Below are 23,198 nucleotides of genomic sequence, written 5' to 3' on the forward strand. Positions count from 1 at the left end.
AAAATTGCTTCAATTCGGGTTTGCATTCAAAGAGAAAAACGAAGAAGAAGACGTAGGCCAACACAACTAGAATAAGAAAATGTGTGCTCTTACAAAGAGAGAATTAGAGAAAACATTCAAAATTGTTTTCTGTTTCTTCCTTTTTCTGTCATCTTCCTCTTGTTTTGAAGGCGTGCATCTATTCGAGGAGAGAGAAAATGAGAGAGAGAGAAACAAAATTCCATCCTTTTCTGAGCTTTTCCTCGTCTTTTTCTCTGCGGCTCTCACTCTTAGTATTGGATTTTTTCGGGTTTTCGAGATCCAAATTAGGCTAGTTTTCAAAGTGCTTCACATTTCCTGCTCATCATACACTTTTCTTTGGCGTTTCTTTTGGCTCTTGGAGCAGATTATTTTAATAGAATTTCACCTTAGAGGTGAACAGCTGATATTATCCAGACGCGAACTTTTGCGATTTCTGCGCCAAAAGTACGGGTCTCGAAACGATAAATTGTTGTAAAACGCAAAAAAGTATGAGCCTTTAAAGAGTACTGTAATTTCAAACACGTGTTTTTATAGGAATATCAAAAACCTATGAAAAGTCGATAAAAACTCCGCAGCAATAAAAGTTTGAAGTTATCGTACTCTTTAAAGGCGCACGCTTTTTCGCACTTGGCAAAAATTGTCGAGTCGAGACCGGGTATTGTATTTTTGGCCCAAAAAATGAACATTTCGCGCCTGGGTAATAGAAACTATTTTAAATATTTTTTTAACGGGAAATAAATTTTTTAAAAGTTCGAAAAATCATAAGCTACAGAGTGGACTTTTTTTTCAAAAAAAAAAAAAATTATTGAAGTATATTTTTAAAGTACAGAAGATTCCCAAATAATTGTTTAAAAAGAATAAACCAAGATATGGGCGGAGCCTATCGTTTAGATATTTGGCATCTTAAAAATGTTAGAAAGAGGCCCCGCCTATTTCTTGGCTCTTTTTTGTTCCGCTTTCTTATAAATTTGGCGGCCCACTTTAAATGAAAAGATATGAAAGCCTATTTTTGAAAAATATTACACTTCAAATTTATATTGAAAATCGGGGCTTTATTTTCTGGAAAAAAGGAAAGGCGCATATTTTATAGTTTTTCTTTGAGTGTTTATACCCACCCAAAATCTATCTAAATTCACAAAAAAAAAACGTGGAGCAAATTATAAAAATTGAATTTCCGGCCTCTGAAAGCTGAAAATTAAAAATTTCAGCTGAAATTAGCCTTTTCCGAAAATTTGAACAACCATATAACAATTTTGAGAAACTTTCAACATTTCTTTTAAAAAAGCCAAGAGATAGGCGGGCCCTCTTTTTAACATTTTTGAGATGCCAAACATCTAAACGTTAGGCTCCGCCCACATCTTGGATTATTCTTGTTTAAAAATTCATTGGGAATCTTCCGTACTTTTGACAATATACTCCAATAAATATTTGTATTTTTTGAAAAAAAAAAAACGTCCACCTTGGAGCTTATAATTCAGGCTTTTGGGTCTTTCAGGGCAATAAAAAATTACAGAAAATTTTGCTACTCTATTTTTCTAAATTTTCTCTATTTTCCCTTATTATTCCGTCCAAAAACGAAAAAAATAAAAAAAGACCACTTGACACAAATTTCCGATGTTTTATTTGCCATTTCCCGGGTGAAGGGGGTAGGGGGTCTCTTTGATCCTGGGTCTCGTGGCCGAGATTCCGACACACGCCAGATCCTAGGCCACTCGATATTTCTTTTTTGTTTCAAGCGATTATTGGATTATCTCGTGGAAACTTGAGTTTTTAATCGATTTTTATTGCAGAAAACTAGTGGAGCACTCAATTAAAGTGATAATAATCAATTGAAACGAGTGATTTCAACGAATGAGCCGACGAAACGTGTAAAGAAATGGAGACTCGCGATGAGCGAACACTTTCTCTTCTCCATTTGCGAAAAACGTTCTCCGAATATCTGAAAATTCCAGTATCAGGCAGTCGAAGCAATGATCCTTCAAGACTTTTGCCTCTTTTTCACAAGGTAAGCAATTTTTCTTGGATTTTTTTCCACAAAATGTTTATAAACAATATTCCACAGGTCATGTCAATGTACACACCACAACAATTAAATGCGGAATTCAAAGAAGTCGTTCATTTTGCCACGTTTTTGTGCAGTGTTCTTGTTAAAGAAGTTCGACAGAGAGCCGCGAGTACTGGAACTATTGAGGCAGCACAAAGTATCGCAGAATTCCTGAGGCCTGGAACAGAACTGAAAGGATACACGATTTTAGAGGCGATTCGGTTTTTGTTGTCTTCGTGAGTTTTATATTTTGATGAAAAAAAAAAAACAAAAATTATTTTTAATTCGGACCGAAAAGTGTTTTTAAAAAAATCATTTAAAACTTTCTCAAAATTCAAAACACACAGAAAAAGAAACATGTAAAACGAATATGATCTAGCTTCTTTTTCATGTGAAATATTCAAAACAAAAAAAAACATAATTTTATACTGAACTATATTTGGCACACAAAATATCTTGTAGCGAAAACTACAGTAATTATTTAAATGACTATTGTAGCGCTTGTGTACTTATTGAGAGAATATTAAAATTGAGGAGAATATGAGAAGATAATACCAAAAAATTAATGAAAATAGAATATCGATGTTAATGTTCGAAAAAGAATTCAATTCAAAAATTGCTACGAGATTTTTTACGCGTCAACTATGTTGAGAAATAGAATTTTGTGTTCTCATAATAATAGAAAGTTGAGAAAATCCTTTTTCGTAAAAAAAATACCAGCGTTTCTTTTTCACAGTTATTTTTGAAATTTCTGAACGAAAACTATGAAAAATTAGCATTTTGAATACCTCATTTGAAAAAAACTATTTCAATTATTATATCTTTAAATTAATTTCAGAGAAGATGAAATAATGATAGACGCTGCGTGTAAAGTATCACTTCCATCAACTCTTGTGAAGACCATTTACTTATTTTTCGATCTTCCCGCAGCTGCGACTACAGTTACTGTAACAGATTTAACAGAGAATGCAACAGAAACAGAAGACGAAATGTTGAAGAATAATGAGAAGCTTCACGATATGATTGGACAGATTATGGAGGGATTGTGTAGATTCAAGTTGGTTTTTGTTTGAAATTATATTGACTTTAAATCGGAAATTTACAGATGTGTCAGTGAGGAATTGGTGAGGAAGGATGACTTACTGCTACTTTTTGTTGGAACAACGTCTCAAGTTGCCGAAGCGAATAATTGTTGGAGAAAACTATGTGCAAGACTTTTGGAAGTTATTGCAGATAAGGTAGAATTTATTTTTGAAAATTATAAATAGGAAGCGTCAATGTGAAATTTGTTTCAAAAAAAGTTGATATTTTCAAAAAATTATTATTACGGTAACACTAAATTCTGATAATGCGTACTGCACAACTTATAAGACGCGCAAAATATCTCGTAGCAAAACACTAAAGTAACCCTTTAGATGACTACTGTAGCGCCGGTGCCGATTTACGGAAATAATTTATTAATCGATGAAAATATTCAATGAAAACACAAAAATTGAAAAAAAATCGATTTAAATCGGCTGAAAACACTGAGAACTCACCATCAGAAGTATAGTGTGAGAAAAAGTGAAATATTGTGCTTTAAATTATTATTTTTTAAATTAATTAAAATTATTTTTTTAAAGAATTAAAAAAAAATTAATTTGCAAAACTTTTTAAATATTAATGGACGTTGTAAAAAAATCATCTGAATATTCTTTGAAAAAACACAAATATCGTTGAAAGTTATAAGAGTGAAACCCTGATAAAGTTAAAATGATAAAATTTCTCTCATCATGAATGGGAGAAATAAGAAATTTATTCCGTCTTGAATTGACTCGTTAAAATTTTTTTTGAATATTTTCACACAGGATTTGAAGTTGAATTTGAAACAAATTGGAAAAAAAAATCAAATTTTCAGTCAATCACGAATGCCGTTATCAAATATGTAATTGTCAAGAAATGCGTTCGAATATTTGTCAAAAATCTCTCCTCAGCACCTTCAAACTCACATTCTGATGCCCAGAAAACTGCGGAATCAATTATTTGCCTTTCGTGTTTTTTGAAGGTATAACTAATTAACTAAATGATAATATTTTTCCAATCAACATTTTCTAGAATTCTGCATATCTAACCGATCAACTATTGGACGAATTTTACGAAGCCGATGGGTATACGGTCATCAAGGATTTCCTATTAAAGTGATTCAAATTGAAGATTAGTTTTACAATTAATATCATAGTTTCAGAAGTGAAACTGACAATGAAATTGTTCGAAACATTCTCCTCATGGCAATATCATTGGTGAATAGTGGGAAATTTGAAATTACACCACAGTATACTTCTGGTCTCGTACAACTTCCCGCATTTCAACTACCAATTCCTGCTGGAAATGGGCTCAGTGTACGGAATCTCAACGCATTTGCACTTCTTTATCACGTTTTTCTAGAGGTTTGGAAAATTTTTAATTAAAAAAAAATGATTTCAAAAAGAAATCGTATTTTCAGAGCACCTCCGAATCCACGTCATGTACTGTAATTGACATACTACACTCTATTTATACATGTGATCCGGCCAATTATTTTATTCTTGATAAGGAATATCCGTTATCAATATTCATTGATCAACTGGAACGAAAGCCTCATGCAGTACGAGTTAAACTGCTCGAGCTCATCGAATTTGCAGTTTTTCAATTGAGCCATATTCCGTGTAGAGAGCTCATTAGGTAAATTTTAGAGCACACAATTATTGGAGTAATAGATAACCAAAAAAAAGGTGTAGATCATGCCACGCAGGGCTCTCACAAAACAGTTTGAATGAAATTTTGCGTATAAAATTTTTTTTTCGGAAAACCGAACTTTTGTGTTTCAGCTTCTGGGGTTTTTCAAATTGAAATATCATTTTTTTTGAGTTTTATGGGTTTTATTTTCGGTCTCCGAACTTGAAAAATTGGGTTTTTCGGTTTTCAAAAAATTTTTAAAATTTTTGACAATTGCCTATTTTCAAAATTTCCGGCAATCGGCAATTTGGCAATTGCCGGTTTTGTGAACATTCGGCAATTGGCAATTCCGGCAATTGTCGGTTTTCAAAATTTTCGGCAATTTCCGGCAATATAAAACTTTCTTTTAAGAATTAGAAAAATATTTCCAAATTTTGAAGACTTTTTCTCGAAAAATAGATTTTTTGAAAAAAAAAACCAGAAAAAAAAAGTTTCTCAAATTCTTATCAAATTCCACAATTTTTCAGCTTATGCGTCCTTCTAAAAACCGAAATATCGGCTGGAAAAACTGCAATGTGCACGATAATTGTTCAAATGTGCTTCAAATTGATCACAGTGGATGCTATAATTAAAGTAATAATTAATCAATAATTTTCCATTTTCCAATACTAAAACTTTCAGGATGCATTCCGTGAAGTTGGACTACTAGATGCTCTTTGTTTCATAATTCGAAGAATGTTTGAAATGTATGAAAAGAATATTCAAAATGCTTCATTCACTGTGACATCAACATCATCTCGATCACAGGATCAATTGAAATTATCACTGTTGACAACTGATTTGTTAACGATTATTATTAAAAATAACACTGAGAATGGGAAACTTTTCACTGAATGTTTCGGAGCAAAACTTTTAATTGAAATTGTTTGTGGTAGGTTTTTTTTTCGAAAAATAAATTTGAATACGTTTTTTTCTGGGATTAACAGAAAAAATCTAATAATTTTAAATTTTGAAAAATGATCATATTCGAAAAATTCAATGCTAATTTTTCTATCGTTTTATTGAAAAAAAATTATTTTTTAATTTTCTATTAAAAAGGTTTTTGGAATTTACTAACAAAAATCTGACAGTGAGCATTTTTTGAAAAATTTCAATTAAATAACAAAAAAAATCAAAAAATTTTTACATGCTTTTTAACTTTTAATAAATAAACCGAAAATGTGAAAAACTACAAAGAAGCCGCAAAACTATCAATTTTCAGTTTTTTTTTTAATTCTAAAATCCACAGATTTTTCTAATTTTACAAAAAATATTATCAAATTTTTTTAAAATTTACTTTAAAAATAGAGGAATTTCTTTAAAGCTGTAAATGTTTTCCTTCGAAAAATAGAACACGACTTATTTTTTTCAAAAATTTTGCAACAAAAAAAATTAAATTTCTTCAAACACACATTTCATAAAATAAAAAAAAAGAATTTCCAGGTTTTTTAAACGAATTTTTTTAAAAGTACACACGAATTCAAAAATACCTAAATTTTAAAAATATTTTCAGAAGTGAACGAAGAATGGAGAAGCTCATTACTACAACTTGTCAAGCAATTGCTCATTGTTGCTCCAACGGATCAGTATATTATGCATCTTGTTAATGTAATAATAGTTTTTTTTTTTTAAATTTTTTCCATAAAAGACTCTAAGTTCCAGACGCTACAAGATCGTATTCCAATTGAAAATTTGGAGGTGATGTTTAGTCTGCTCAAGGTATTTTTATCAAATTTTATCAATTCCTCAATTTTAAATATCAAACTATTCAGGCACTACTGGGAGTTGTCCGTGAATCGCACAAAGTTCGAATTCAATTCCGAAAATCTGGTGGATTCCTAGCACTGTCGGCTCTTCTTTTGGGTCTCGAGAAGAGATTTACAGATTTACATCCAGCTGGAGATGGAAGAATACCGAGGGAGCAATGCCAAATGCTCGAATTTGTGCATATCATTTTCAAAGTTTTTACTTTGAGCATGCGATTTGAGCCTTCGAATGCCAAGTATTTCTCGACAGAGGTAGAAACATTTTTGCAAAATGAAATTGTAAAATGTGAAAAAAAATTAGAAAAACTAATTAATATAGTACCTATATAGGATAATGAAAAACTGACGAAACTAGGTCGTTAAAAACCCCTAATTTCTTTCCAGATAACATGGGACAGCATCACATCTCTCCTCCGGCTTACATCAATTTTCAACGAATCCACCGTAATATCAATTGAAGAAACTGAATGGAAATCTCTGACTCACACAGACCTGGCATCAGAAATTGCTGCCTGTCATGAAGTTTTTCGATTAGATGATAATATTGAAGCTGGAAATGTTCCGAAAGGAATGCCATTCAATATTTATTTTGGATGTTATGTGTGTCGATTGATATTTAATATGGCACTGGATAATTATGAGAAAATGACAAGTGATATTAGATGGAATGATGATGGTGCATCATTGGAAGAATCAATTGTTTCATGGACTTCATCACTTTTAGTACATCCTGGAGCAATTATTTCGATGCTTTGCCTACTACCATCAATATCTGCATCTTCTATGAAATGGACTATTGCAGCACAATACTATGTTTCACTTTTACTCAAAGCAATTCTTAAATCGGAAAGAAATCAGCAGATAATGTGTCAAGTTGATATGCCGAAACATTTGTTGAGGATTGCTGAAAAACTATTTCTCACTGAAAATCATATTCTTCTACAGCCATTTTATTATCTTCTCGAACGGCTCAGCTATCAATCATTGACTCCTAATCAGTTGAGGTAAAAGTTTCATTCAGAAAAATGTGGAAAATTTAATTAGTGGAAACTAGAATAAACTCTTTTTTATGGAAAGATTTTCCTCGAAAAAATCTTTCTGAAAATTTTTCTTTTTCATGAAAAAAATTAATAAATTTATCCACAAAATAAAAAAATAAATAGAAAAATTATCTTTAAAAAATATTTTTTTTGCGGAAATAAAAAAAAATTTAATAAAAATAGTTCCTAGAAGTTTCGATAAAACCGGATTTTTTTATTTTCGATTCAAAATTCGAAATTTTTCAATTTTTTCCAGGTTTTCGCAAAAAAATTTTTTCCATGCCCTAATTTTCTTACTAAAATGTTCCTTTTTTTTTCTCAGGAGTTATAAATGTTTTCTTTTAGAAAAATACGAAATTACGATAACAATTTGATTAAAATAATTCAAATAAAAATTTCAGAAGTTTCCTCCGCCTGGACAGCCCCCTGTGCTGTAGAAGTTTAGATGACGACGAAGACGATGACGATGATAGTAAAATTGAAATAGCAGATAATGAAGGAGGTCCAGTACCACTTCAAAGAGTAAAAGCACTCGTTTCAATGATGACTCCACGTGATCAGTATATTGGAACAGCGCCAAGTTTTGTGGAATTTGATATGTCTGTTGAAGGATTTGCAGCTTTATATCTTCCATCTTTGGCTCCAATGTTTTCAACAACTAAAGCAGGTAAGAAACCTGATCAAGAATGATCGGAATAAAAATTCAGGAAAAATAGAACAACCAAAAAACAGAAAAGGATTTTTCGAATTTCCGGAAAATCAAAAATCGAAAAAAAAAATGTTTAGAATTACTATAAATTGAAAAAAAATGAACGAAAATTGTAATTTTTAATCAAATTTTGTTAATCAGGAAAACAGAAGAAAACCTAAAATTTTCTTCTAATAAGAATGAAAATGGCCAAAAAAAATTTCCGCTAATTCGAAACATCAAAATTTTAGAAAGCTAACAAAAATTGTAATATTTAATATAACCTTTTTTTCCATTTTTTCATTCGATGCTCATATCCAGTCTTTTGTAACAAAAAATGATACATTTCAGAAAGAATTTTCCCCCCACTCAATGGATTCTCCTTCTGCACATGGATCTACCTTGATGCTCTTTCGGACAAGAAAGCAGATGCTCATCCGATTCGACTGCTCACTGTTACACGCGCCGTGGCTCCACCGAACTCTGACCCACCATCCAAGAAACCATCGCAGACAGCACATCTCGCCTGCTTTCAGTGTCAATTCTCGGCGTTTGATCGAAGTTTGCTGATTTCTACTGAAGAAAGTGATCAACCTGGAGCGGATTTGGAGAAGACTGCCAATTTTCAGACTGATAAGGTAATCATATAGATAGCTAGGTTTTTAAAAATAGAGCAATGAAATTTGGAAAAAAACTTTTAAAGGATGCACTCGAAGAATGGTTAGTCACCTCTCAACAGAAATTAAGATGGGATTGAAAAGATCTAGAGGAGCTTATTCTAAGGTTGAAACTTCAGGTAATGCTCCAGTAATTGGGTTCGACACCTCTCCAGTGAAACTAATATGAGTTTGAATTTGGAGTCATTTAAATAAATATTTCCCAGATTTCGGTACTGAACCCTTCAAAACTAATTCATATTCCAGCTGATCAGAATCACATTGGCCGATCAAGTTCGATGTGGAGAATGGTTTCATTTGGCTGTAGTGTTCAATCGATCCGTATTGAAATCATCACAGGTACGACACTTGACAATTTTTTATTTAGGCGAAAAAAAAAACTCATCCAGATCTTCACATTATCACCCAGAAATTTATCAGAAAACTCATTGAGACGTGTAGGTTTATCTGGGTGTCCATTATTATTATTATTTCTTATTGCATTTTACAATTCCTGAAATCCTCGGATTCTACCCGCCCTCTAGTAGATCGTTCGGAATGTGATCTAGATGAGCATCCAAACCTTCTTCCAGCCAAATCTCAAACTAATTCGAATTTTATAGGTATCACTCTACTTGAACGGCCGTCACATTTCAACGCAAAAGCTGATGTATGTAGCACAAAATGCTGGAGGAGCAGCCACTCAGCTGGCACAAACATACTCGGTGAATGCAGTTGTTGGCACATTGCCAGCTCTCAGAAGGCCTAGCAGGTTAAGGTATGTGCGACAGGAATTCTGTGGAACTCGGAAAAACCGAAGCATAGCAAAAAATTGCGGTTTGAAATCCGCATTTTTTCAACAATTTAATACAAAACTCGGATTCTGAAATGAAACTTTAAGATTTTTTAAATGTTTTTTGGAAGTTCTTGAAATTTGTAAAAGTTTGGAAAAAACTTTTTCTTTTTTTGGTTTTTTTTCTCAATTTTTCCAACAAAAAAAAAAAGCAAAGTATTTTACGGACAGATTATAAAATTCTGTAATTCTATTCACTAAAATTAATTCTTGCAGATTCCGCCTGGCTTCGATATTCCTCGCCGAAGAGCCAATGACTGCGGAAACAGTTCGAGCTGTTGTACAGCTTCAACCTCATTATATTGGAAATTATCAAACTGCCAGTACAGCTCCACTATTCCACGAGGAAAAGGTTAGAATTTCATTGATTTTGAAAACAATTTTTCAATTTTCCAGATAGTCTTCTCACTGTCAGCAGCTGCTACACAGGAATTAACGCTTGCAAAGATTCGAACAATGTATGGGAAAATGGATGCAGAAATTCTTTCACAGCATGTAAGACGACACTGAATAGATATCAAACCATTCAAAAGTTATTTCAGCTTGGAATATCACCAAATGATCACAGTACTCCACTTCGTGTACTCTGTAACACAATATCTCATGCTCCTGGAGCAGGTCGTACATTCGGTGGAGTTATTGTTGGATACCTTGGAATGCGAACGTTTACACCTCGACCCGTGCCTTCGTTGTTGGATTCGATTGGAGGATTCGCAAGTGTTTATGGTTAATTTTTTCAAAATATTTGTTACAAAAATTGAAATAATGTTTTATTGCAATTTTTCCCAAAATATTTATTTTCCAAAATTGCAAAAGTTTTAAAAAAAATTTACATGAAAACGTTTTTCATTCAATTTTTCGAAAATTAAAACAATTCTGATGTTTCCAGAAATAAAGCGGAAAAAATTCTTAAAATAAATTTAAATTTTACCAAAAAAACCTGAAATTTTCTGAAAAGTTAGAAAGTTCCAAAATAGAGTTTCAAAAATTTTCTGAAAAAAAAATGTTTGAAAAAAATTTTAACAACAAATTAATTCATTTTTTTCTCAAAGAATATTCCGAAAATTAGAAAAAAATATTTTGAATAATTTTTCAAAAAGTGGAACATTTATGTGCAAATAATATAGGTATTTCCTAGGACTCATCGCAATGGCAGTTGACTCTGAAGGTCTCTATGCCTCACTGAAGTCTCTTGTCTCTGCAATCCGCTCTCAACCTCGCCTCCTCGCCACGTGGAATAACAATCGTTCATATCAAATCCTGGCAGTTCTTCTAGAAGATAAGGCTAAAATGCTCAATTCTCACATAATGCATATGGTATTTAACGTGACTGGAACTGCAGACACATCTCGAGAACACGCTCCGACTATCTCAAATCCATCGGCATTTGAAGATCTTTTATGTGACCTGAAAGTGTGGAAAGGAGCACCCAGTGAGCTGCATAAGATGCTGTTGGAGCATTTTTATGAGCTTATTACAGAGTGAGATTTTGATATTTTAAAGATTTTTGCAATTATACACATTTTCAGCCACCAACTGAACAATCTTCAAGTCGTTCGTAAATCATCTCTTCTATCTCGAATCTTACTGATTATTCATGATGAGCCAACAATGATTAAGAATACGGATGAGATTATATTCAATTTGATATCTGCAATTATGCAGCCACAATGTGATAGTCGAAGTATATTGAAAATTGGACAAAGTATTGCAGCGACGCTTCCAACTAGGTAAAATAATTGGAATATATATGAAAATTATTCTGATTTTTAAAACATTAGAAAAAAATTACTGGCAATTTTTTTACTGTAAAAAAATAATTATTAAAAATCAATAGAAACTGCAATTTTCTATGTTCAAAAAAATAAATTATAGTAATTTCGATTTCAAGAGAAATATGGTTAAAATGAAAACTTAGAATGAAAATTTACAGGCAACGTTTATAGAATCAAACTGTAAAAAATAAAAACATTTTTTTCTCGAAATACGGAAAAATTGATTTTAAAAAATTTGGTTTTTTCAATATTCAGGTAAAAAACAACATTAAAAATTAAAAAAAAAACTACAATTTTGTATATCGAAATAAAATTTAAATTCAAAAAACTGAACACTTTAACAGAACAAAACAATAATTGTATTATTTCTGGAAACTTCACCTTAAAAAATAATTTTTTCATTCGTTTACTCAGCTTTCATATGTTTTTTTTCAGCGAATCGGAATGCTATGAAGATTCCCATCTGCCATTCCACATTTCCGAAATTCAAAAATTATTCATCGAGTCATCAGATCCTCCACCAGAAGCACTACATCAAGTCTACATTCGGAATCGACTTTTAAACATTATTGCCAATTTCCTTGCCAACTCAAATACTCAAGTTCAACAACAAATGTGTGATCAACTCGTTCGAACTCTAGGATTTGATTGGTTATTTGCATTAATGTCACCTGGTGTTCATTCTGGAACTATATATCTTGCTCTTCGAATCCTTTTGCTCATTCTCAATCAACCATCCCTACTGGCTCGATTCAAGGAAGGATCTGCAAATGGTGGATGGCTATCTGAAGCTGATTCAGTTGTTCGGAATCGTGCAGCAGTGGTTCTGGGATTCTCAGTATCGGCTCACGGTGGAGCTGTTGGATCTAAAATTGACATCAATCCAGAGTTATCGAATTGTGGAGGATTTGCCGCGTTGGAGCATCTGATGGCTGCGCATGCCGACAAACCGTATCCATACTATGCAATGTTGTCCTTACTTGTGGGGCAGCCTATTTCAGCGCTGAGGTGAGTCTAGAGAGGCCCGTGAATATTGCAAGCCGCAAAAAGGCGGAGGGTAATTTTGCAAAGGTGTGGCGCGGTTTTTAACTTTTTTTCTTAAACTGGATTAGCGCTGCCACTATTCAAAAAAATTCGTTTCAAAACCGTGCCCGTAAATCAACTACAGTAATCATTTTAAGAATTACTGTAGTTTTCGCTACCAGATATTTTGCGCGTCAAATATGTTGTGCAATACGCATTCTCAGAATTGTATGCTCCTATAATACAATTTGAATAAAGTAGTTACAGATTCTGTGATCAATTCAACATGGAACTCGTATGGACACATGTCTTTGGTCTCAACTCGACGAGCTCTGTCTTTGAAGCTATAAACTCTGCGAACTTTTGTTTCGATGCAATAATCCCGTTGTTCGCAATGATTCGCACGTCGATCTATCACCAATCATCCATTCATCAACCATGGACAGTTACAAATCCATCGACTGTAGTTCAAATGATCACATTTATGTATCAGAATTCTCCAGCATTCTTCAATATTGCACATACTGATGAGTTCATTCTTGCATTGTTTTCTACACTTATTGAAGATACAAATGCAATGGGAGTCAAGTCAGAAGTTGCGAATAGAAGAAGTCAGGATGGAGGGGGATCTCCTGATGCCGAGTATTTTCAAGCTTGTTAGTACTAGGTTTTACCGAAAAAAATCGGAAAAAATTTTAAAAAAATCTGAATTATATCTTCTAGGTTTTCCAAAAAAAATTCCTAGGTAATTGAAAATTTGAAAAAATTTTAAAAGTTGAAAAACAGAGAATGCAAAAAACTCCCAATTTTCAAATTTTTCTTTTTTTCTCATTTTTTTCTGAAAATAATTCAGAGTAGGCATGCTAAAACTTTTCGAAAAATTAAAAAAAAACGTATTTTTTCGTTAAAAAGTATTTTTAAAAAGATCCTTATTTCAAATTTTCAGTCCTCGCTCAACCAAATGTGCGAATTGTGATGGATCTTCTCAAAAAGATATGCTGTGACAATCTTCAAGTGAATACTTCCAAAAATGACACAATTATTGACGCGATTCTCGATGTAAATTTTCCATTTCCAGTATCATTTTGAAGTATCTCGTTTCCAGAACATTTCGGAGAGTGGAAATACGCGAAAAACACAAATCGCCTGCCTGACTTCTCTACTTCATTCGGTTCTTGAACATACTGTTGGAACAGATCTTCTCTCATCATCAGCTCTTCCTCCAAACACACAAGCACAGAATATAGTTCAAATAGTCGCCAATATCTCCTTACTATCATCTCGTGCTGTTGATGCATTCTGGAATGGATTAGTATTTGGAAGTGAATCAATGAGAATGTTATCAACACTTTATCATCTTCAAGTGATTGCAAGTAAAAAAGTGAATAAAGCAGTGAATGCGGAACCGATTACTGGATGTATAATGAGAATGACATTGTTCATCTTGAGTCGACCGATAGACTCGGTTCCTGTTCAGCTCTCCGTTTTGGATGCTCTTAGTACATTGGTCTCGAAGCGATATCTATTCCTTTCTTCAAACGAAGCATGGTTCTTTGCATCGTTGACTCATTTGATTTTCATGTTATCAGTGACACCTGATGTTCTGTTTCAAGTGAGTTATATTCTAGATTTTTGATTTTTCTTAAGAAGAAAACCAAAATTGATATTTGAGACTAAATGTTTTGTTTCGGAAAATCTTTTTATTTTTTTGAAAAATTTTTAACATAAAATTCTCAGAAAAATTCGGAAAATCTAAAAATCTAAACTTTTTTAATTAATAAGAAAAAATAATTTTCGGGAAATTTTAAGAAAACATTTCTTTTCCAGAAATTCGAGTGTTGGACATTTTTGAAAAAATTTGAATTTTTTTTTGATAAACCGGGAAAAAATTCTGCACTTTTTTTTAGCTGATGTTTTTTGAAAAATAACCAAAATTTTTTTTGAATATTTATATTCGAAAAACTAATTTTTTTCCTAAAATCAACAAAAATTAAACATTGCATTTTGTGACTATTTTCAGAAAAAAAAACTACCATTTTTACTTAAAAAATAATTTTCAGATAATAAACAATTTTCAATTATTTTTAAAATTTTTTTAAAATCTAGTACTTTTGAGAAATATATTGATACTTTAAAAAAAATGGTCGAAACTTTTTGATTATGTTCGAAAACGAAATAAAATTGTTGAGGAAATAAAAAAAGGTCTGATTTTGGAGGAAACTCCAATATTTAAACAGGTTCGGATCAAATTGAGTAAGACACAAAAAAAAACGTTTTTTTTATTAATCCAAATTAGTTCCAGGACAACTCGTCTTCGTCGGATTTGGATAGAACAAGTGCTCAAGTAGCAATGTGTGCATGTCGTGTCTGGTCTGATGTAATTTGTGCAAAACAAGCACTGATCGAAGAGACATTCAAGAAACAATCGGTGACCGATATCAACGCTGCTCGTGCTCTTCTCTCCCATTCTGCTGGGGTCTATTGGCAACAGTTTGTGGATTCTCAGTTGAGAGCAATTCAGACTGGAGGTTCTTCTGCTCAGGGATCAGCCGTCACTGCGAAGGATATCATTCAGCAGCAAATTAGCTCGAAGTTCAACCGCGTTGCTTCAGGAATTACTCGATTTGCTGCGAAGCGATCAATGAGCACAACTACTGCTCTACCATCATCCGGATCGGTGGCAGCATGGAAGAGTACATCAACTGACAAGCAAGTAATATTCATGTGGCTCCGAGTTCATGTCAGTCTTATCAAAGAGCTCGTAAGAGCCCAGAGCACTCGATACACGGAATGGCATGCTCATGTTCGTAAGTGGTGTCTGCATGATTGGCATCAATGGGAAGCTGAGCTGACTCGTGAACGAGGAATTTGGGGACCCGAACGAGCATCGAAGCTGGAAAAGTTCAAGTTGGATCTCACAGAAGGTCCGACGACTCGAATGCGACGGAAATTAATTCCCAATCGAAATTTCTATCATATTTATCCATTCCGACCACATTTGGAAGCTCCATCCGCCAAGGCTCAACGAGCAAAAGTTGCGATTTCATTCGATTCGAAGCCATACTATGAAACTTGCCTTAGACATCGTCGCCGGACACTTGACACTCGAATTATTGATTCTTCAAATGTTTCGACAGCTTCACCTGAAGATGGATCTGGATCTTCCAATTTATTGGGATATTCGTTTACCGATTTGTCGCGTGAGTTTGGAGGCAACACGAAAAAGGAGAGCTCTTAAAAATATGGAATTGCGAAATTATTTGAGATAAGAATTTATAAAAATAGATAAATTTTAAGCCAAAATCTTGGATTTTGCCGCTTTTTTAAATTTAAATATACTAATTTTCTACATTTTTATTTCAAAAAAACATTTGAAATTATTTTATTCCAAAAATATTGAAACTTTTGAAATCCCGGAAGAAACGTCGAAAAGTTTCACATGCTAAGAAATCCCTATTTTTAAATTTCTGAAAATTTCCAAAATTTCGGTTTCCCAAATTCTGAATCAACAAAACAGGAAAAAACCATAAAATTTTTAAAATTAGGGAAAAGTTTGCAACATTTTTTTCAAGTTTTACCTGAATTTGGTCTTTACTTTAAAATTTTTTTGAGTACGCTTGTCCAAAATGACCGAATATTGTTATAAAACACTCCAAATACTTCTAGTCTCTTAAGAAAATTGCCAACATTTTGGCCTTTTTTTTTGAAAAATGGGAAAAACCGAAAACTGTAAATTTTCGATTTTTAGACTTTCAAGCGGAAACCCTTGTCTCCAACTCCATCTAACTTCATAAAAGTTTCAGAAATCAATTCCTCACTGATCCGACGTTTATCAACCACAGCTCCAGCCACCTCCAATGTATCTGGAACAAGCCTAGAGTTGAATGAAGAAGAATGTGAAACATCGGAACGAAAAGAAGACGATGAGTCGATTTCTTCAATTTCAGAGAAAACTGATAGTAATGGTGTACAATCATCTGGGCCTTCAACATCATCAAATACAACGAAAGAAGCTAAGAAAGAGGAGAAAAAAGAGGAAAAGAAGGCTGGACCAGATAATCAGACACTTTTAAGACTTCTGGAACAAGGAGAGCAACTCCACTCAATGTTCAGATGTGCAAGAATTCAAGGATTAGAAACTGCGGAAGGATTGCTACTTTTTGGAAGAGATCACTTTTATGTTGTGGATGGATTTACTCTTCTCAAAACAAAAGAAATTCGAGATTTGGATTTTTTGAGTCAAGAGATGCATGATCCGATTGTACCGTATCCGGCTACAGGTGCTACACAGCCACCGAAATCTTCGAGACTTTGTTCGAAATTTAGTTATAACATGATTCGGGAAGTTCATAAGAGACGGTGAGAGATTGAGTTCTTTGAAAATTTCATTAGTAAATATATTTTATTTTCCAGATATTTATTGCAACCTATTGCTCTTGAAGTGTTCAGTTCGGATGGACGAAATTATTTATTGGCATTCCCGAAAAAGATTCGAGATCGAGTTTTTGATAAGTGAGTTTTTTGAATCAATGAATTAAAATATTGTAAATTAGGAATATAAATTGTTTTCAACATTTTTAAAATTATCGAGTTTCGTGAAAATCTGAAATCGAAAATTTACAGTTTTCGGTAATTTTGGATTTTTCTTAAATTTTTTTTTATTTTCTGTAAATTTGAAAACTAAAACTTGCAGTTTTCCGTTTAGCCGAAATTGCCGAATGTCGAAAATGCCCAAAACCGGCAGTTGCCGAAATTGCCGATTGCCGAAATTGCCAAAAAATTCCAAAACCGGCAATTTCCAAAACCGGTAGTTGCCGATAATTTCCGATTGCCGCGCACCCCTGAGCGAGCACTTATTCATAAAGCTTTTGATGCCCTTTTCCCGCTGCCCAACAGTTAAAATAATAAACCATAAATTTTCAGATTAACATCAATGGCAATCAATCTCTCATCAGGAGGTTCTGATTCATTGGGAGGACAGAAAGCAAATGTGGCAATTGAAACAACTGGACGTGGAGCATCTCTACTCTCATCACTTATTGGCCAACAATCAGTAACTCAACGATGGCTCAGTGGAAATATATCAAATTTCCAATATTTAATGCATTTGAATACTTTGGCTGGAAGATGTTATAATGATCTTTCACAATATCCGATATTCCCATGGGTTCTCGCAGATTATACAAGTTCTCAGCTGGATTTTAATAATATTTCTACATTCCGAGATTTTTCAAAACCAATGGGAGCACAATCACCTGATCGACTGGAACAATTCTTAAAAAGATTTAGAGAATGGGATGATCCATCTGGAGAGACTCCACCGTATATGTATGGAACACATTATTCATCTGCGATGATTGTTGTATCATATCTTGTTCGATTGGAACCATTCACTCAACAATTTTTATCACTTCAAGGTGGACATTTTGATCTTGCAGATCGAATGTTCCATAGGTAAATTTTTCTTTGAAAATCACAAAACTAGAACTTCCGACCATTCAGCGTTTAGCCACACCCACTTTTGTACCAATGAGCAAATAAAGGTGGGCGTACCTATTGGTCAAAAGTTCTAATTTTGGAAAAGTTTAAATATAGTTTTGGCAAAACAGAAAAAAATATCAATAAAATTAAATTAAAAATTTTTCGGAAATAGGTTTCGAAAATCACTACAAATTATAAAAAACCAACAACATATTTTCGATATTTTTTAAAATTTAACGATTTTGTCGGTTTTTTCGAGAAAAATAGGTTTTTTATTATTTTCTTATTGTAAATTTTTTTCGATTTTACGATTTTTAGATTTTTTTAATTCAAAAATATTACTTTTCAACTCAAAAAAACATTCAAAAAATTGTGAAACCGCGAAATTGAACTTAAAAAAATATTGTGATTAGGAAAATAAACTTTCCCAAAAAGTTCTTAAAATGAAGAAAAGTAGGCAACTCTCTTAATATTCTAGGTAACCCCCGAAATTTGAATTTTTTTTATCTTCAAGAACGTTTTTCAATTTCAAATTTCAAAATTTCCGGCTATTTCAAGTATTTTTTAACTTTTGAAATTCTATAAAATTTATTTTGAAAAACAAAAAAATAAGCACATTTTCTAAAAATCAAGAAAATTAAGCAATGTTTTCTGAAAGTCAAAAAAAATCCGAATTTGTTTTGGCGGAATTCAAAAATTTCTGATAAATCTAATATTTTTCAGTCAGAAACCACAAAACTCGAATTTTTCAGCGTCGGCGATGCATGGACATCAGCTTCTCGTAACAACATGGCTGACGTGAAAGAGTTGATTCCCGAGTTCTTCACATTACCCGAGATGTTCACGAACACGAATCATTTTGATTTGGGTGTCAAACAGAACGGTATTCATGTCAATGATGTGCTTCTGCCAGCGTGGTGTCATGGAGATCCACGTGAATTTATACGACTACATAGACAAGCGCTGGAAAGTGATTATGTATCATCTCATCTTCATGAATGGATTGATTTGATTTTTGGATATAAACAAAATGGAGAAGAAGCAGTGAAGAATAGTAATCTATTCCATCATCTTTTCTATGAAGGATCAGTTGATTTTGAGAGAATCGATGATCCTCTCACTCGAAATGCAACCATCGGATTTGTGAATAATTTCGGACAAATACCAACTCAACTATTCAAGAAACCGCATCCTCAGAAGAAGGTTAATATTCTTGAAGGATTCAGTAATACTCCTGGAGTAACAACTTCTCGATTATTCTACCATGCTATTCATAATATGTCGGCTCCCCAGACCCCATTCAAAGAGCTCCGATCGGCGATTGGTTCTATCCATCAGAATGATAAGATTGGAGTAGTTGCATTGGAACAGAATAAGGTGTTCATTGGAACTAATAGATATATTACATGGGGCCTACCGGATCGAAGTGTTCGAATGGGACAAATTGATAATGATAAATCGGTTTGTGTTCATGAAATGTGTGAAGTTGACGAGATGACGTGCGCGGCAGCTGGAGATGAGACAACGCTGTTCTGTGGAAATACTTCTGGATGTATTACGTAAGTTTACTGAATTTTTATTACTTCTGTATAGACTTAGTATTTTAGGATTACTATAATTTCGGAAGTAATGAGTTTTTGCCATTTAATGAAGGAAAATTGCCACAGTACTCAAGTGGTGGCTGTTGCAAAAAAAATTTCGACCAATTTTCGAAAAGTTTTATTATGATATTCGATCACTTTGGCGCCATAGGAGTAGTTTTATTAACACTTTCCCCACTGGGGCTACTCCTCTTTTAAGTGAGGAAAATTTGACAAATCCCTATCACAAAATACTCCCATTAATAATTTTTAGTTCAAATTAACACTATATTTTCAGGGTATGGAAAGTGAACAATAAGCCATTATCCATGAAGAAGCTGTCAGTGTTGAATGGACATTCCGATGCAATCACTTGCTTGGTTTCTTGTCAATCCCATGCTGTCCTTGTCTCTGCGTCTCGTGATCTGACTGTTCTCGTATGGCATCTTTCTGAAATGTTCTTGATCCGACAACTTCCAAAACATCCACATGCAGTTCTTGCTGTTGCAGTCAATGATGCGACTGGAGATATTGCCACTGCCTGTTCTACTCTCTTACATGTTTGGACTCTAAACGGAGAACTCCTTGCAGTTTTGAACACGTGCGACGTGGCACCGGCGATTGATCCACAACAGATGATCATATCGTTAGCCTTCTCTACTGTAAGCAGACGCGGAAAAATTGGGTTTTCTAAGAAAACATTTTGATTTTTTAAATCGAAACCCTAACATATTCGATCTTCGGGCTTTAAAATAAATGTTCAGATCAGGGGTGTGCGGCAAATTTGTCGAATTTGCCGAATATGTAAAACATGGTAAATTAAAAAAAATTTGCCGCACACATCAAAAAATTGACAATGCGATTTTGACCAAAACTATTGATTTTGTCCCAAAAAATTCAGTAAAATGACACAAAATTGAGTTATTTCGATGTTTAAGCATACACACTACACGGAATTTATTTAGAAACCAGATGTGTGCTAAGAATTCAGTAGTACATATTGGTGCTCCAAAAATACCAAAAAAAAATCACAATTTTTGGAGTTTATTGAACACGGCAAATTGGCCGAATTTGCTGCGTTCGGCAAATTTTAAGATTTGCCGCACACCCCTGGTTCAGACTTATATCGATATTTTCGATGGAAAAAGTTCGAAAAATTGAGATAATAGTTGAAGGATATTTTCAAGTTTCGATATCTCAAAAAAATGTACAAATTTTTTTATTTTTTTCACAAAAAAATTAAAAAAAACATTTTCACAAAAAATCCGAAAATAATTTTTAAAAAATAGTTTGATTTTCAGAACAAAAATTGAAAAACAGCAAATTTTCGAATTTCTGAAAAAAAAGAAAAAATAAAAACATTAAAAGAAACATTTTATTTTTCTAAAAATTCGAATAACTAATTTTTTTTAGATATCAGAAAACATTTCAATTTTAAAAAAATTTTAAGAAATTTATGAAAACACAAAAAAAAAGTTGTTTCCGTTTTACAAAAAATAAAATAAAAAAGCTACATTCCAATTTTTCATCGTATTTTTTTGAATGAAAATCTCCAATTTTCAGATGAACGAATGGGATAATGACAATGTAATAATGTGTGGAACATCTGATGGAATCGTAAAAATCTATTCTTGTGTTGTATTCGAGAATGATGGAAGTGTCAGTGAGCATCCAGCTCTTGAGAATCCAAATTCCAATTCCAACGAGAATCACGATAGATCTGCTGCCATCGCAGCTCGTCTTGAAAAACAGCGAAAACGTCTCAAAAATAGCTCTACAACTGCCACGTCATCAAGTGTATCAGGATCCGGATCGGCATCCCTCACTTCTCCAGGTCCGGCGAGTCCTTCAGCAGGTGGAAGTAGAGCAACAAATATTGATGTCGGTGGAGCACAATTTGTGAGAGTTCTTGTACAACGAACTGCTCTCACAATGCACACGGCATTCAATCGACCTGATAATGTGCATCCTGCTCCGATTACTGCAATTGCGCCGAGCAGGTAAAATAATGTTTTTTTAATCTGAAGTATATACTTAAGTATAAATTTGTATCGATAAGAAAAAAACGAAAGTTTCAAAAATAACTTTTTTTCAGAGATCATCGTTCACTGTATGTCGGAGATGGAATCGGCCGTGTATGGTGCTGGCAGAGTGCAGAAGGTGGTGGAAGAGCTGATCATTGGGTACAAGATGTTACAAGACAACGATGTGATGATTGTGAGCACAAATTCACACTTGCCGATCGAAAACATCATTGCAGAAATTGTGGACAAATTTTCTGTTCAACGTTAGTTTATTTTTCTAATACAGTAATCCAACAGTAACCTCTTAAAAAATAAAATTGAAAAAAGGCTGTGAGAAGTTTCTAAAAATCGAGATAAAAAATTTGTAAAATCGAAAAATTTTAGGGAGAAAGTTTTCGAAAACCGAAAATGTTTTATAATCATAAAAGTTTTGGCAAATTTCCAAAATTTTGAAAAATATGAGCTTTTGAGGAAATCCTACAATGTGAAAATTTTTTTAAATACAACTAGTTACCACAAAGTTACAGCATAGAAAATGTTGGAACATTTTTTTTCGTCGATTTCCAAAATTATGTGGGGCAAAAACTGAGTAATTGTCACTTTTTGACAGTAAATAAAAAATTTTCAAAACAATTTTCGAAAAGTTTTATTATGATATTCGGTCATTTTGGCACCATAGGAGTAGTTTTTACCTATAACGAAAAGTGTAGAAATAAAGAATGAAAATTTCAAGAAATTGAAAAATACCAAAAAATAAATTCGAGAAGTCCGGAAGAAACCTTGAAAAATTAGAAAAAATATTGGATATCTAAATTTTGAAATAAACCGAAAATCGAAATAATCTATTTTTTCTCGAAAAGCCATAGAAAACATTAAAACTCATACTTCCGATTCATGAAAAAAGAAAAAAACCAAAGCTACAGTAGTCCTTCAGTAGCCTGTTAGCGCCCAGACGAAAGGTTTTGTCTCGTTTCAGACTACAAACTACATTCTTTGTTTTCAGATGTTCCCGATTCGAGTCCCACATCACTCGAATGAACATTTCACGACCAGTTCGAGTATGCCGAAAATGTTTCCAGCGACTTCAGCAATCTTCAAATCTTCATAATTTATAAATGTATTTATTTCATTTAATTTGAATTTACCATTTTTCTTTTTCCTTTATCTCAAATCTTCCTGTGCATACCATTTTTTTCTCACTTTTTCCGTTCTTGTCAAATCTAATATTTTCTATTCCTGTTTTATACATAATGCTTCTTTTTTCTTTTCAGCGGGTTTCTGTGTCTATCAGTTGTTTAATTTATTTTCAGTTTTCATCTTTCTTAGGCATGTTTTCCCGCTTATTTTCCCTTCAAAATGTTTGTACCCAGACTATTTACTCATATTTCTTTCCAGCTTTTCAAAAATATCATCTCTTTTTTCCAGTTTTAGCTTTCTTTGTCGAGTAGCTTATGTCTAGATTTATATAAAGTTTCAATGAATATCTACATTATTGAAAGTGGATATACTTTAAA

The 23,198-nt window shown here is 33.1% G+C and overlaps 2 protein-coding genes and 1 non-coding gene across 6 annotated transcripts; 2 read left to right on the plus strand and 1 right to left on the minus strand.

Moving 5' to 3' along the window:
* Positions 1-1,809: 1,809 nt before the first annotated feature.
* Positions 1,810-23,178, plus strand: wdfy-3 (WD repeat and FYVE domain-containing protein 3; the record flags this gene model as incomplete). 4 transcript variants are annotated; one of them, NM_001268729.3, is made up of 36 exons in its annotated part: positions 1,810-2,026; positions 2,084-2,301; positions 2,904-3,122; positions 3,171-3,303; positions 3,963-4,109; positions 4,160-4,242; positions 4,290-4,491; positions 4,548-4,765; positions 5,287-5,392; positions 5,441-5,690; positions 6,312-6,406; positions 6,461-6,517; positions 6,571-6,816; positions 6,949-7,568; positions 8,006-8,271; positions 8,644-8,930; positions 9,216-9,308; positions 9,572-9,726; positions 10,018-10,153; positions 10,198-10,296; positions 10,344-10,527; positions 10,940-11,282; positions 11,331-11,531; positions 12,012-12,584; positions 12,867-13,255; positions 13,546-13,658; positions 13,705-14,211; positions 14,896-15,799; positions 16,397-16,958; positions 17,013-17,111; positions 17,523-18,053; positions 18,833-19,639; positions 19,959-20,322; positions 21,224-21,660; positions 21,756-21,947; positions 22,688-23,171. In NM_001268729.3, 36 exons carry the CDS (start codon positions 1,898-1,900, stop codon positions 22,797-22,799), a joined length of 10,077 nt encoding a protein of 3,358 aa, NP_001255658.1. The 4 variants fall into 4 exon arrangements, with proteins under 4 accessions (NP_001255658.1, NP_001255656.1, NP_001255657.1 ...); NM_001268727.2 differs by having other exon boundaries at positions 1,812-2,026; positions 14,902-15,799; positions 16,403-16,958; positions 22,688-23,178; NM_001268728.4 differs by having other exon boundaries at positions 1,831-2,026; positions 16,403-16,958; positions 22,688-23,172.
* C26H9A.4 (uncharacterized protein) lies at positions 1,819-1,854 on the plus strand (the record flags this gene model as incomplete). Its single annotated transcript, NM_001361750.1, has 1 exon — positions 1,819-1,854. A coding segment is annotated over one exon (36 nt), but the record flags the coding sequence as incomplete, so codon positions are not given.
* VT23B5.1 lies at positions 19,092-19,195 on the minus strand. Its single transcript, NR_056844.1, has one exon. It is a non-coding gene; the product is annotated as an Unclassified non-coding RNA VT23B5.1 (non-coding RNA).
* Positions 23,179-23,198: the final 20 nt, after the last annotated feature.

Source organism: Caenorhabditis elegans, chromosome IV (genome assembly GCF_000002985.6).
Source record: "Caenorhabditis elegans chromosome IV".
NCBI classification, from domain to species: Eukaryota; Metazoa; Nematoda; class Chromadorea; order Rhabditida; family Rhabditidae; genus Caenorhabditis; species Caenorhabditis elegans.